We start from the raw sequence: 15,244 nt of genomic DNA, 5'->3' as shown, positions 1-15,244 counted from the left end.
CTGTTTGTTGAACTTCGCTTTGCTCTGTCCACTTTTCATGTTGAGGTATTGAAGTCTGTGTTATTAAATTGCCTGTTTACCTCCTCATTTCTGTTTTCATTTCTTGTGTGTGATTTTGGTGCTTTGTGAATAGGTGCATATGGATTCATAAGTCAAGGATTGGGTGGGCCCTTTCATGTAAAATTATATGTAAGACAGTCTTTATAACTTTAGTAGAAAAGTTTAAAATATTTTATCTAATATTAGAAGAGCCACCACAGCTTTCTTGTAGTTGCTGTTATCATCATGCGCATTTTCAATCCTTTTACTTTCAATATATTTGTGTCTTTGAACCAAATTGTGTCTCCTGTAGAAAAGATAGAGCTGAGACATGCTTAATTGTTCATTCTGGCAATTTGTGCTTTTATTCACTTGTTTAATCCATTCACAAGTAATATTCTTACTTCTATAATTTGATTTGTGACTGCCATCTTACATTTTGTTCTCTAAATTTCTCATGCTATATTTGTTCTATTATTCTCTTTTTTTTTTTGCCATTAAGCAAATGTTTATGTAGACTTTTAATTTGTCTAATGCCTCTTCACTGAAATTTTAGCTTTGATTATAGTAGTTGCTCAAGATTCACCATATACATACACCTTAGCTTACCAGAACTGACTTCACATATATTCCACTTTTGATTTAAATAGTATAGAAACTTTACTATTATATAGCTGTATTCAATTTTCATATTTTCTGTGGCATTATTGTTATACACATATTTTTATATTTCAAACTTAGTAATACATTAGTAATTTCCTCATTCCAGTTCAGCTTTGGTGCTGCCTATAGTCTTTGCATGGTTATTAGCAAATGTGTTACAAATGTAATACCTTTCTATGTGTTATAGGTTACAGAAACATTATATAAATATTTTATATATTATTTAAAAATTAAAAGGATAAGCAGGATATACATTTAAGCCATTATTTTATAATTATATAATTACAATTACTATTTAAAAATATTTATTTGAATCATCTACAGAAGTTTCTTGCTTTCAGTATGAGGAATTTCCTTTAGTTCTTTTTATGTAAAAATTAACAATTGTGCATATTTATGTGCTACATTGTGACATTTCAATAGATGTATAAAGTGTATACTGGTCAAAACAAGGTAAGCAACATTTCTCCTTTTTGACCCTATAACTGGAGGATGGAGCATATGAAAGAGCTGTCTGTACCACATATTTATTGCAGCTCAATTCACAATAGCAAAGACATGGAATCAACCCAAATGCTCATCAGCTGAAGACTGGATAAAGAAATTATGGGATATGTACACCATGGAATACAACACAGCAGGCAGTAAAAAAAAAATGAAAAGAAAACGAAGACCGGTCATTTGCAACAAAATGGATGAAACTGGAAAACACCATACTTCGTGAAATAAGCCAGTTCCAAAGGGACAAACTCTGTATGTTCTCCCTGACCTGTGATAACTAATAAAGCACCTAAAAGACAACATGTAGAAATGAAATTCACACTTTGAGAAGCAACGATTTTCAGGAGCCCTTCTCTTGACTGTTGCTTTTTATTCTATATCTTTTATCTTTTCCTTTATAATATTTTCCTTATTTTTTCTCTTTCATACAATTCATTGAATTCTATACTTAACAGTTAATTATATATATATATATATATATAAAGTTAATTTAAAATAGATCTTAGTAAAGAATAAGCGTGAGAATAAGAAAGGGAAGAGCAAGGGGGGCGTTCACAGTGGGAAGAATTAGCAAGATCCTAAAGTTGTAATTGTGAAACCTATGGAGATGTGCGCTTTGGAACCGCAGCGTGAGAGCCCGGGAAGATGGAGCAGCTGCCTCCGGGGCAGCCCCTGCCCCTGGGGGGCCCGCAGCAGCTCCAGCCACTGTCATCAGGTCTCTGGCCCAGAGCTCTGGGCCAGGACACCTTGGAGGGCATAGACCACGCTGCAGGAGAGTGAGGACTTCACCATGGAGGCTCTGCGACATCTAGATTCTCTAGGGACTACAAAAGTCGAAGGAAGGCAAATTTTCAAAAGGAAGTTGTCTTGAAAATATATTTACAATATTGACAGCTTTTTATATTTTTAAATAATTTAAGACTTTAAGAAGATTTATGGTGAAAGGAAACTGGACTAACAACGAGGCCAAAGACTTTTCCTGCCATGACTTACTCTGGAAATAGCTGGCAGCGACTGCAAGAGACCCGCGAGGGGCTGTAACAGCCGCCCAGGCCTTCCACTCAGGGGTTGCCCGAGGGACAGAGCAGTGATGCCTCCCTGGACGGCAGAGGGCCACCGCTTTTATCAGAAAGTGCTGCGGGAAATCAGATGCTAAGGAATCAGGCACCTGCACAGCTGAAAACCGGCAGATGCTGCAGAGGCTGGTGAATGCAGGGTGTGACCAGGAGGTGGCAGGCAGAGCGCTCAAGCCGACTGGCAGCAGGAGTATAGAAACGGCCCCGGAATACATCAGTAAGAGGCTGCCTGGGCCCCAGGAAGGAACACAGTGCGAGTCGTTAAGCAGACTCCCCAGGAAAGGGCCTGGTGCCAACCCCGGTGAGGATGTCCCTGAGGCCCAGTTTCCAGGGCGAAGCCTTCCCACCCTACCACCTGCTGGGCGGCGCTGGAGGAGGTGCCAAGCCTTCCCCTGGGCGGGGCACCCCCTCCTAAGGCTACGGGACAGCGGGCGGGACAGCGGGCGTGGAGGGGGCGGGGGGCGCACTTCCCGGGCTCCCGCCCTGCGGGCTCCTCGCTGCGGCTACTTGGCGCGACCTAAGGCCATGCTCTTGCTGGTGTCCAGGGAGCCTCTGGCCTAAGGCGTGCGGCACAGCCTGTTGTTCCAGAGCAAGGCGCTGCCTGAGGCTGGGGTCTACCGGGGCCTGACAGCCAAGGGCCAGCCCGACGGTCCCGCGCCCAGAAGGACCTACTCCTTCAACAGCCAGCAACTGCGGGTCGCGTGCCCGTCCAGGCCGAGCCCTCCCTGCTGGCCCCCAACACCCTCGGCAGTCCCTACCCACTAGACCTGGAGTTGGGCAGCCCACACTGCAGGTGCCTGCCCCCCTACCCGAATCACCTGCTGCTGCCCAGCATGTCAGAGCAGTACGACCTGGACGGCCTGTATGTGGGCATAGAGCAGAGCCTCCGAGGGGGTGCGGCGGCCAAGCCCGCCAAAAGGGCAGACAAGAGCCACTAGGGCGCCAAGGGGCACAGATGCGGGAAGGACAAAAAGCAGATCCAGACTTTTTCCTAAGTCCTTGGCTGCAAAAACAGCAAGGAGGAGGAGAAGCGAGTCACACTTTAAGTAATTCATGGAGCAACACGTGGACAATGTCATAAAAACCTACCTACCAGCAGAAGGTGAACCGGAGGATGCAGCTGGAGCAAGGGATGGCCAAAGCTGGACTGTGCAAAGCTGAGCAGCAACAGAGGGAGATCCTCTACCAGGAGGAGTCTAATTACAGCAGGCTGAAGAGGGCCAAGGTGAACAAGCCCATGTTTGTGAAAATCAAAACCCTGGGGGTCGGTGCCTTTGGAGAAGTGCACTTGTAAGGTGGACACTCACTCTCTGTACACCATGAAGACTCTGAGGAACGAGGATGTGCTGACCCGGAATCAGGTGGCCCATGTCATGGCCGAGAGGGACATCCTGGCTGAGGCCGACAACGAGTGGGTGGTGAAACTCTACTACTCCTTCCAAGACAAAGACAGCCTGTACTTTGTGAGGGACTGGTCCCTGGTGGGGATGTGATGAGCCTGCTGATCCGCATGGAGGTCTTCCCTGAGCACCTGGCCTGGTTCTCATCATAGAGTTGATGTTGGCCATTGAGAGTGTGCACAAGATAGGCTTTATCCACTGGGACATCAAGCCTGACAACATTTGGATAGAGCTGGAGGGTCACATCAAAGGGACAGATTTCGGCCTCTTCATGGGGTGCAGGTGGAACTCACAATTCCTAATACTACCAGAAAGGAAACCACATCTGACAGGACAGCATGGAGCCCAGCGACCTCTGGGACAATGTGTCTAACTGTCGGTGTGAGGACAGGCTGAAGACCCTGGAACAGCAGGCAGCAAGCAGCACCAGCGGTGTCTGGTGCACCCCCTGGTTGGGTCACCACATTACATCACTCCTCTGCAAAGGTACACCCTTGTGGAGCGTCAGCGTGATTCTCTTTGAGATGCCAGTTGGGCTGGTGCCCACACTCACAGAAACCAAACTGAAGGTGGTCAACTGGGAGAACACCTCCACATTCCTGCCCAGGTCAAGCTGAGCCCAGGGCCAGGTCAACCTTATCACCAAGCTGAGCTGCTCTAGTCTGCCTGGGGGAGGGACAGGCCGATGACTTGAAGGCCCACCCCTTCTTCACACCATAGGCTTCTCCAGCGACATCTGGAAGCAGCCAGCCCCCTACGTGCCCACCAGCAGCCACCCCATGGGACACCTCAAATTTTGACCCCACAGATAAAGAAAGCCTGTGGAAGGAGGCCAGCGAAGGGAGTACCAAGGCCTGGGACACGCTCGCCTGCCCTGGAAACAGGCACCAGAGCTCGCCTTCTGTGAATTCACTTTCCGAAGGTGCTGTGATGACAGTGGCTTCCCCTTTAGATGCCACAAGCCTTCAGGAGCAGAGGCTTCACAGTCTGAGAACTCAGATTGTAAAACTCCGATCTGGTGGATCCGACCGAGGGTGCCAGCTGGTCTATGTGTAGCCCGTGCAGCCAGGGGCCATGAGGTGTCAGTCACCGGGGGAGCAGCCCAGGTGGGCTACTTCTCTCCAGACTTCTTCACTGGGAACGCCCGACACGGAAGCTGAAGGGACTCTTCCCAGCTGAGCTGCTTTTCTCAGTTCCGCTTGCTGCGCAGGGAGGGTGGACGTGACTTTGAATCGGCTTTTGAGGACTTAACACTGCATTAGAACAATATTTTTAAACATTTAGTACAGTTTAGAAAGCCTATTTTTCTTACTAAATTAGAGATTAACTTTGACAAATCATGCTGCTGTTATTTTCTACATTTGTATTTTATCCGTAGCACTTATTCACATTTAAGAAAAGACATAAAAACTGAAAAACTGAAAAACATGTGAGAACAAATGTCTGTGCAATAATATAAAAAACTTAAAAGGCACTCTGCCCAGATATCATGGAAACCATTTTATCCACACAGTGGATTTTGTTTGTATTTTTTCCCACATTTCAAAATCATGATATGATGCTAAAAGGTGCTTTTTTTGGGCTTTGTGTGTATTACAGTATAATAGGAAGTGAGCAGGGTGATGATATGCTGCGATTTCAGACATCTGCTGGGGAAAGCACTGCTGGAGCAGGGTTTCTATCATAAAATTACCATAGCCATTCACAGCAGCTGCTGTGAATATGTTTTTACCAAGTGTTTTTAAATGAGGCATTTTAGATAGCGTGCTGATAAGGTATCCTGTGGTTTGCTATGATTGTATCCCTTATTTTGTTAAAGACATGCAGAAGTGTAACTGGAAAGTGATTTGTGTGTGTGTGTGTGTCGGGTATGATTGGGTTCTTTGGGGGATAAAGTGAAATGTTTGTCATATACTAAACTTTCACACATCAAAAGGGATTAACATAGCTATGCCAGAACTTTGAAGTTACTGGTGGACGCATGTTCATTTTTGTAGTCAGTATGCTCTTGGGTTCTTGGTGCAGCTGGTATGTGGAATTCAATAACTCCAACCCTGCTACTTAACCTCTTGAATGCTTCTTCCCCCCACTGTTGTAACAGCTGAGATGTTACCATAATGAAATTGAGTAATCTTATGGTTTTTGAGTAATCTTACGGTTTTAGTGTGCTTTGAAATGTTGAACTGTAGCTTGGTTTAAATAGCACATTTTTCTAACCTTTGTAAACAAGCAAAGATTCTTATTGACAGTGTGATGAAAAAATAAACCATACATGTTTTCTTAGATGTATAGATGTATGTATAACTACATAGGTAAACAAAATATTCCTTATTTCAAATTAGTATGGTGCCTATTTAAAGTGATTTATTTAAATTCTTCTGCTTTTTAAAAATCTGATCACAGTTTTCATTATATTATTCTCCATATTTTTCTTTGAATTCTTGGCATAATGTATGCATTACTTAGTATGTATCTAAGAAACAATGCTTATAAGTTTATCAATGCCTAATCTAAAAAAAAAAAATCCTGTGTACTGGTTTTTTGGTTATCATTTTTCAGACATCCTTGGCCTGGAGAACCTCTCTGTCATGAGCCATAGAGATCCCATTTTGCTCTAAATTGCACTTCGAATTCACTGGGATGCATATAGTATTCCTTGTAAGCAAATGCTGTGTTTATCCAGTAACATTGTTTTAGTTATTTTTAGTACCATTTTCTTTTTTTTTTCTTTTTGACAGGCAGAGTGGACAGTGAGAGAGAGAGACAGAGAGAAAGGTCTTCCTTTTGCCATTGGTTCACCCTCCAGTGGCTGCCATGGACAGTGAGCTGTGGCCGGCGCACCGCACTGATCCGAAGGCAGGAGCCAGGTGCTTCTCCTGGTCTCCCATGGGGTGCAGGGCCCAAGCACTTGGGCCATCCTCCACTGCACTCCTGGGCCATAGCAGAGAGCTGGCCTGGAAGAGGGGCAACCGGGACAAAATCCAGTGCCCTGACCGGGGCTAGAACCCAGTGTGCCAGCGCCGCTAGGCGGAGGATTAGCCTGTTGAGCCGCGGCACCGGCAGTACCATTTTCTTTTAATTTTTATACTAGAATTAAAAGTGGTATGAATGTAATTTTCTCAACAATGTCTCTGTGTTTCAGGATAAATATAGGGAAGAATTATATGTCCACTAAAATCTTTTTTCTTTTTATTCCCCACAGCATGATACCCTGCTGTAGGCTCTGCTCAGTAGATAATTTTCAGTTATGTGCATAATCTGAGATCAATGTTGGCAAAAAATCTGCTAGCACATATATGCTGTCAAGTATTGAGATCTGATGCAGTATATATCCTTTGTTTAATTAGATGTATTGTGACATTCTCATCTCTTATTTTTGTACAGCGTCAACCACATTAGTATGAAAGAATTCAATTAATATCACTCTTATTTTCTAGGCCTTTCGCTGTGGCAGGGAGTATGGATGAGGTGAAGTTGGGAAAAGGATGGTCAGAGGCTGTGACTACCCCTGGGGAGTTTTGCAAGGTAAATGTGATGAAAGAGTGCAGCTTCTGGAAATACGGAGTTAAACATTCCATGTCTGTCACCTGTAGGATTTTTAGAGTTTCAAAGTTATGAAATATTCAGATTTTACTATATTGCTATATGTTACACTACATGTAATATTATGTAGGTATAATATAAATAAATGTAAGTAAAATAAGCTATAGTAAAATTATCATATAAAATAAATATAAATATAATGAATATAAATAAAATATAAAATTATCATGTGCTATAAATAATAAGTCATCCTGAGACTTTTGGAAATGGCAACACAAGAGAAAGAAAGACATGTGAGTTGGTTTTTTAACAAAGAATTTTTAATTGACAAAATTGTATGTGCTTTTCATATGCAACGTGACACTTTGAACTATGTGTCTGTTGTTGAAAGGCTAAATTGAGCTAAGCACCATATACATAAGCTTTGTGGTGAGAATATTAATATATACTCAGTATTGAAATTTTTAAGGATGCAGTATGTTAACAATAGTAACCATGATGTACAGTAGATGTCTTGAACTTTCACTTTCATCTAACAAAATATTTTATATTTTGACCAAAATCTCCCTTATCCACTACTCTATCCAGCTCCTGATAACCACTATTTTATTCACTATTTATGTAAATTAAACTTTTTAATATTCCTTAAATAACTGAAAGCATGCCATATTTGCCCATGTGCCTGGCTTATTTCGTAGTTAAATGGCCTCCAGGTTTTTGTTATAAATGACAGAATTTCCTTCATTTTAAGCCTGAATGGTATTCCATTGTGTTTATTTGCTACATTTTATTTATCCACTCATTGAATGGTGGACTCTTGGGTTGATTTCATATCCTATTTTTTGTTTTAATTTTTATTTATTTATTTATTTTATTTATTTATTTTGACAGGCAGAGTGGATAGTGAGAGAGAGACAGAGAGAAAGGTCTTCCTTTGCCGTTGGTTCACCCTCCAATGGCTGCCATGGCTGGCGCACTGCGGCCGGCGCACTGCGCTGATCCAAAGGCAGGAGCCAGGTGCTTCTCCTGGTCTCCCATGGGGTGCAGGGCCCAAGCACTTGGGCCATCCTCCACTGCACTCCCGGGCCACAGCAGAGAGCTGGCCTGGAAGAGGGGCAACCGGAACAGAATCCGGTGCCCTGACCGGAGCTAGAACCCAGTGTGCCAGCACCGCTAAGCGGAGGATTAGCCTGTTGAGCCGTGGTGCTGGCCTATTTATTTATTTTTAAAAGATGGTGATGTATTGTTATTTTGGAAGCAAAGCAACCAGGACTTGTGCTCACATATGGAATATTGACATTGCAGGCAGCAGCTTAGTTCACTGTGCCACAATGCCAGCCCCAATCAGCCAGTTTCTGAAAGGGATTTCTAAGTATGCTACTATGATATTACAGTCTATATTGTTCTTAAAGATTTATTAATATTTGATTTATATATTTAGGTAAAATATATTTATATATAAGTATATATTTATATTTAGGTGAAAATATATATTTAGATGCAAATATATTTATAAGTGCTATGTCATTTTGAATATATTTATTGAGTTGAGAGGCAGAGAGACAGTTATACAGAGAGAGCGTCCTCCTACCAGTCCACTCCCTAGATGATCACAGTCACTGGGACTGGACTGGGGCTAAAGTCAGGAGCTGGAAGATCAGTCCAGACCGCCCTTGTGGATGCAGAAGCCATCACTTCTGCCTCCCAGAGCTGCCTTAGCAGGAAGCCAGAGCCAGGAGCTGACTGTCGGTACTGAATCCAGGTACTCCAATATGTGAAGCAGGTATCTTAATTGGCATCTTAACTACTAGACTAAATGCCAGTCCTGCTATATCCTTTTGATTAAATGACTCCTCTGTTTTTATATAATGACCTTCTAATTCTTGGTTTGCAGTTTTTGCCTCAAAGCCTACTTTATCTGATAGAAATATAGCTGCTTCTGCATTTTTGGTTTATTTCAGTATACTGGTTAGTGAAACACATGTATGGAATATAAATGGGAATTATAACTAAAGCATGCATAATCTATCTTTTGCATATTATATTTTTGTTAGTAGAATTTTACTTAATAAAAGTATTTCCTTCAGTGATGTTATAATACATACTTTGTTAGAAGTCTGTGAAATACCTTCAGGATAGTTTGTAAAGTACTAACGCACTAACCATGAAAACCTATAGTGGATGCTAATGAGACACATTGTTTTACTATTTTTTATTTTTTATTTATGTATTGAATTTAAAGAAAATTTGCTAATCTAGAAATAAACTTCATATAGTTGGTATGTATTAGTAGGAACACAGTTATATTGTTAAAAGAATTATTGCTGTTATTCAGATGATAATGTTGGCTTTCCTTTAAATGTGGTTTCCATTCTTGCATTCTTTTGAGAAAGCTTACTGAGTACCAGGTATTGACAGTGAATGTTGTAGATGTGTTGTTTTTCTGACCAGTGGAAAATGAAAATCACTGTGACTTTGTTAAGCTCCGGGATATGCTTCTTCCTACCAATATGGAAGACCTGAAAGAACAGACACACACTCAGCACTATGAACGTTTCAGGTACTTCAAACTGCAGTCAATAGGTTTCACTGATGTGGGCCCGGACAACCAGACAGTTAGGTGAGTACAGACATGGCTGGAACAACTAGATGAATAATTTAGAAAGTCCATACAACCACAGAGTGTAGTCATTTGGGCATGCAGATAATTGTACTTCTCCCATCCCAACCCATCCTTCATTTTAGGTTTTTTAATCATCCTCAGTCTTAGGTGGAACTAATAGAAGCAATATAAAAAAAAGCTCATTTATAAGCTAAATATTTGTGTATATTGAAAAATGTATCCAAGGTATTGTTTTGTTTTGATTTTTGTATTTATGTGAAACAGAATCAGAGAAGAGATTGGTGAATATAAGCAAACACTGACAGATTGGCAAAAGAAATTAAGAAGGTTTGGTGAAGGAAAGAGTTGAAAAGCATTAATGCAATGTCTTGGAAGTCAAGTGAAAAAGTTTTAGAGCAGATGTATTTAGCGCTATTGAAGATGGATGGTATTTGTGTTGTAACAGTATTTATAGTACTTTAGTAGTCAATTGGTTATGATTCCTTGATGACAAAACCAGAATTGAACTATCTTAAGTGAATGATACTTTTAAAGATGCCTAGCTTTATTTCAACTATTTTAAAAAGATTTATTTATTTGAAAGACAGGTTGGGAAGACAGAGATAGATATCTTTCATCCACTGATTCACTTCCCAAATGGCCACAGTGGCTGGGGTTGGAGTTAGGCCAGGCCAAGGACAGGAGCTGGAACTTCATTTGGGTCTCCCACATGGGAGCACAGGCCCAAGTACTTGGTACATCTCCCACTGCTTTCCCAGGTGCATTAGCAGGGAACTAATTGGAAGTGGAGCAGCAAGGACACAAACTGGTGCTCATATGGGATGCTAACATCACGGGTGATGGCGTAACCTGCTACACCACAACACCAGCTCCTATTTCAACTATTTTGAAAGTAGTTTCAATCATTAGAACTTTCCTCTAATTTTATTGCCAAAATATAAGAAGTACAGAAAATGGAAGAAATAAGAAATCACTACTATAAGCAGTTAAAAATTATAGTACCCTTTTTAGTGCTCTTTATTTATAGTCTACATATAGTCAGGTTAAATATTATACCTCAGTTTATATATCCCATGATCTATAAGTTGTCATATTGGTAAATGTTCTTTTATAGAACCTAGCCTACAAATATATCTTTATATGTTTATTTATGTGGGCATTTTAATGTGAGAGTAATACAAATGTGCTTTTTAGCTTTCAGGAGATCTATGAAGCTAAAATAGAGGTTTATGCAATGGGTGAGGGAGAAAGAAGCAACATTTAAAGAAGCTAAGAAAGAGGCAGGTGCTGCCAGTTTGATATACTTTACATCAACTTTTAGTGGTCTTCCTAACTTAGGGGGTAAACTCGAGAGATCAGTTGAAGTTTTTGAGGCTGCTTGACTTCAAAAAGTATGAATCCCATGAGGCATTGCTGTGGTGGGAATTCTATGCAGTGGCTGTGCCCTGTGTCAAGTCTTTACCTGGGCCCCAGATTGCCCACATGCTATCCTTTGTCTAGATAGAGACATCTGTGTTTCCACAGCTCTTGCAGTCTGTGTGGCCACAGAATTAGTAACGTGTGGATGCTGCTAGAAATGTTGGCTTGTACCTCATGTAGCAGTGGGACAGGCCACACCTGAGCTCACTTGGTGATGACTGTGGTGGTCCAGGATGCTGTACCAGAATCTGGGGAGCAGAGTCCTGAGGTGGAGCAGAGAAATGAATGCTGAGATCCCCAAGGGGCCTCTCCAGGAATCTTGTGGTGAAGGCCCTGGCTTGCTTCACAGATCCCTCTGAAAAGCCTTGTCTTCATGACTAGAACCTGGGTAACTGACAGCCACATTAATCCTTGGCAAATGGCCACTTGGGTACATCTGTAGTATTCTCTCCTGAACATGAAAATTATTATTCACAGGGCCAGCTTTAGGGTTTTCAAAATTTTACTTCCTCCTTCCATTTTAATTATAAATTCCATCTTTAAATAATTTCTCTCCTCTTTTTACTGGAGGTAGTTAAAAGTTGTGTAGACCCTTGACTGATTTGCTCCTTAGATTTCCCTTCTGCCAGATACCCTGGCTCATGGCTCTTAAACTGTGTCCTGAATAATGCCTTAGACACAGGAACAATTCAGCCATGTTCTTTACAACTGTACCCTGAGGACGGTCTTTACTGAAGTTTCTAATACCTTGTTTCTATCTGCAACTTCATCAAGAAGGCCTTACTGTCTGTATTTCTATCAGTATTCTGACTTGGTCCTAACTAATGCCTGAGAAGATTTAGATTTTCCCTGCAGCTCTTGTCTTCTTATTACTCAGCAGTATTTCCCTTTATGCTGAAATTATGGGGATCTAGGTTTTTTTTTTTTTTTCTGGCTTAATCCTATAATTCTTCCAGCCTGTGCCCATTACTCAGTTCAAAAGGCATTTATAGGTGGTACAAAGCAGGATGGTGGCTGAGTAAGATGATCTGGGGACCACCTTCCCATGGAGGCAGAAAGTTTCACAATTATCAACACATCAAGTCACCATCACAAGAGCTACAGATGCCAGGCGGGAGACCATAGTGCCTTTAGGAGAATAAGAAGAAGCATTGCAATGAAGAAATCAGAAAGGAAAGAGATGCCTGTGTCATCCCTCCCCTACTCTAAGCAGCACAGTCTGGAGAGAGATACTTCCTGCTTGTGAGAGGCAGAGGCAGCTGAATTCCAGTGCAAGGCCCACTGCAATAAAATTCAGAATCACACAGAACCCTGTGGCTGCTGCCCCTAAGGCTTTTGCCTGCAGACTGAGTATTGGGCTTTCTATAGCCAGACAACCTCTGTCACTCCTCCCACAAACCTTGGCAGAAACTGGAACAAGACCACAGCTGCTATAGAGTAGGGCAGGAGAGGGAGTTCAGGACCTTGCTTTGGAGCTCTGAGCCCATCCAGCAGCTGCCGCGAGACCCAGCACTTGTTAAAGCCCAAAGACCTGTACCCTACCCCAGGGGGTGCTCATGGATGCAGCCTCTGAAGTTACTTGGCCTTGTGCAGAGGCCTGTGCTGTGTTAGGTTATACTCCTTTCAGTGTGTCAACATGGGCCTAAGGTGGGCCTGACATGCACTCCTAGGAATTCACAGGGACAGTGGCTGTGGAATTCAAGTCTTACCCAGATTTGTTTCTTTTTAAAAAAAAAAAACTTAAGGCATACAAATTTCATGTATTTCCTATATACAGATTCAGGGACATAGTGATACTTTCTACCCTACCCTCCCTCCTGCCCACACTCCCACCCTTCTTCCTCTTCCCTCTCCTATTCCCATTCTTATTTTTTTTTTTTATTTTTGACAGGCAGAGTGGACAGTGAGAGAGACAGAGAGAAAGGTCTTCCTTTTGCCATTGGTTCACCCTCCAGTGGCCGCCGTGGCTGGCGTGCTGCAGCCAGCGCACTGTGCAGATCCGATGGCAGGAGCCAGGTGCTTATCCTGGTCTCCCATGGGGTGCAGGGCCCAAGTTCTTGGGCCATCCTCCACTGCACTCCCGGGCCACAGCAGAGAGCTGGCCTGGAAGAGGGGCAACTGGGACAGAATCCGGCGCCCCGACCGACTAGAACCTGGTGTGCCAGTGCTGCAAGGTGGAGGATTAGCCTGTTGAGCCACGGCGCCGGCTTCTTATGTTTTACAAAGACTATTTTCAGTTAATTTTATCCTTGTAATATTTACTCTACACTAAATAAATAATTCAACAAATAGTATGAAGCAAAAAAACACTTTCCCAACAGTTGAGACAAAGGCTATTCAAAATCATCATATCTCAAAGTGTCAATTTCACTTCTGTAGATTACCTTTTAGGTACTGTATTATTTACCACAGATCAGGGAAAACGTATAGTATTTGCCTTTTTGGGACTGGCTTATTTTACTAAGTGTAATGGTTTCCAGTTGCATCCAATTTGTTGCAAATGACAAGACTTCATTTTTTTTACTGCTGTGTAGTATTCCATAGTGTATATATACACCATAATTTCTTTATCCAGTCTTCAGTTGATGGACATCTGGGTTGATTCCATATCTTAGCTGTTATGAATTGAGCTGCAATGAACATAGAGTTCAGATAACTCTTTAATATACTGATTTCTTTTTGTTTGGGTAAATTCCCAGGAGTAAGATGGCTGGGTCATACAGCAGGTCAATATTCAGATTTCTGAGGTACCTCCATATTGTCTTCCAATGTGCCTTTACCAGTTTACCTTCCCACCACCAGTGATTAGGGTATCCCTTGCCAGCACTTGTTGTTTGTTGATTTTCGTATGAGAGCCACTCTATCTGGGATGAGGTGAAGTCTCACTGTGGTTTTGATTTGCATTTCCCTGAAGGCTAGTGATCTCCCCACTGGGATGCCAAATACCAGAACCTGCTAGGTCCTTGCTACTGTGTTTTTGTGCCCCTTGTCTGACCTTCCATGTCCCTCTCCCACACTAACATCATGTAGGGAACTTTTGAAGGCTCTGTCCCATGGATTTCAACCCAGGTATTCTAATGTAATTGATCTGTATGCAGTCTACACATTGGGAGACTTACAGGCTCACTGGATGACTAATGAACACCCAGCACTGAGAGTCACTGAAATCAACACTGCTTGCATTCTTGACAGTCATCTCAGCCTACTGACCATTAGTGTGGTAGCAAAAGTCCCCAGCATATGTATTTTTTAAAACTTAAGCCACAATTACACCTCTCCTTCATCGTATCATTCCATGCAAATGGTAACTTTAAAAAGCACACCTTCTCTAGAGCAGGTATTTGGCACAGCAGTGAAGAAACTCACATCCTGTGTCAGATTGCCTGGGTTCAAGTCCTGGCCCTACTCCCTGTCCAGCTTCCTGCTTATGCATACCCTAGAAAGCAGCTGGTGATGCCCCATGTGGTTGGATCCAGGCAACCCATAAGCTAGACCTGGATGTAGTTCCCAGCTCGTGGGCATTTGAGAAGTGAGCCAGTGGATAGTGGCCTCTATATCTCTCTGCTTAAGTAAGTACATAATTTGAATAAGTAATTTGAATTACAAAGAGCTTCTCTGATGCATATAACAATCTTTGTGCTGTTGACAAATCATATCACAGATGCAGGCCTGCCTCTAATGAGATCCAAGGTGGCTCTGCCTCTTTTGCATAGTTAATTGAATTGATTTTAAGCCCCATACATGAATAAGAATTCCCGAGGAGCTAAAACGTAAGTGAGTTCTTGTTGTTTTCCACATGAACTGATTTTACTTAACAAGGAAATTATAAGACTTTCTTTCAAAGCATCTTTACCAATTAAAGTCTCAGCTGCTGTTTCACAAACCATGGTGTATCTTAATGTGCATGTATTTTTAGTGAGCATGGATTTATTAAACTTTATTAGAACATGTTTTGAGGAGAAAATGTTGACTCAGAAAAT

The 15,244-nt window shown here is 42.1% G+C and overlaps 1 protein-coding gene and 1 pseudogene across 1 annotated transcript; both read left to right on the top strand.

Moving 5' to 3' along the window:
* The first annotated feature begins 1,125 nt into the window (after positions 1-1,125).
* Positions 1,126-4,839, top strand: LOC127486687 (serine/threonine-protein kinase LATS2 pseudogene; annotated as a pseudogene).
* Positions 4,840-6,988: 2,149 nt separating this feature from the next.
* LOC127486688 (septin-14-like) lies at positions 6,989-11,789 on the top strand. Its single transcript, XM_070063777.1, has 3 exons — positions 6,989-7,204; positions 9,674-9,842; positions 11,040-11,789. Exons 1-3 carry the CDS (start codon positions 7,165-7,167, stop codon positions 11,107-11,109), a joined length of 279 nt encoding a protein of 92 aa, XP_069919878.1. The 5' UTR covers positions 6,989-7,164; the 3' UTR covers positions 11,110-11,789.
* Positions 11,790-15,244: the final 3,455 nt, after the last annotated feature.

The sequence above is a fragment of the Oryctolagus cuniculus genome, chromosome 19 (assembly GCF_964237555.1).
Source record: "Oryctolagus cuniculus chromosome 19, mOryCun1.1, whole genome shotgun sequence".
Classification (NCBI taxonomy): domain Eukaryota; kingdom Metazoa; phylum Chordata; class Mammalia; order Lagomorpha; family Leporidae; genus Oryctolagus; species Oryctolagus cuniculus.
Note: the sequence above shows the minus strand (reverse complement) of the source record. Positions and strands in the feature narration are given on the sequence as shown.

What these genes read in the sequence shown, in the direction of transcription:
- LOC127486688 (XM_070063777.1), top strand. Translation starts at nt 7,165, where the DNA reads ATGGTCAGAGGCTGTGACTACCCCTGGGGAGTTTTGCAAG. An exon ending in CCCCTGGGGAGTTTTGCAAG is followed by an intron (nt 7,205 to 9,673) that starts GTAAATGTGATG and finishes TTTTCTGACCAG; the next exon opens with TGGAAAATGAAAATCACTGT. An exon ending in CCGGACAACCAGACAGTTAG is followed by an intron (nt 9,843 to 11,039) that starts GTGAGTACAGAC and finishes TGTGCTTTTTAG; the next exon opens with CTTTCAGGAGATCTATGAAG.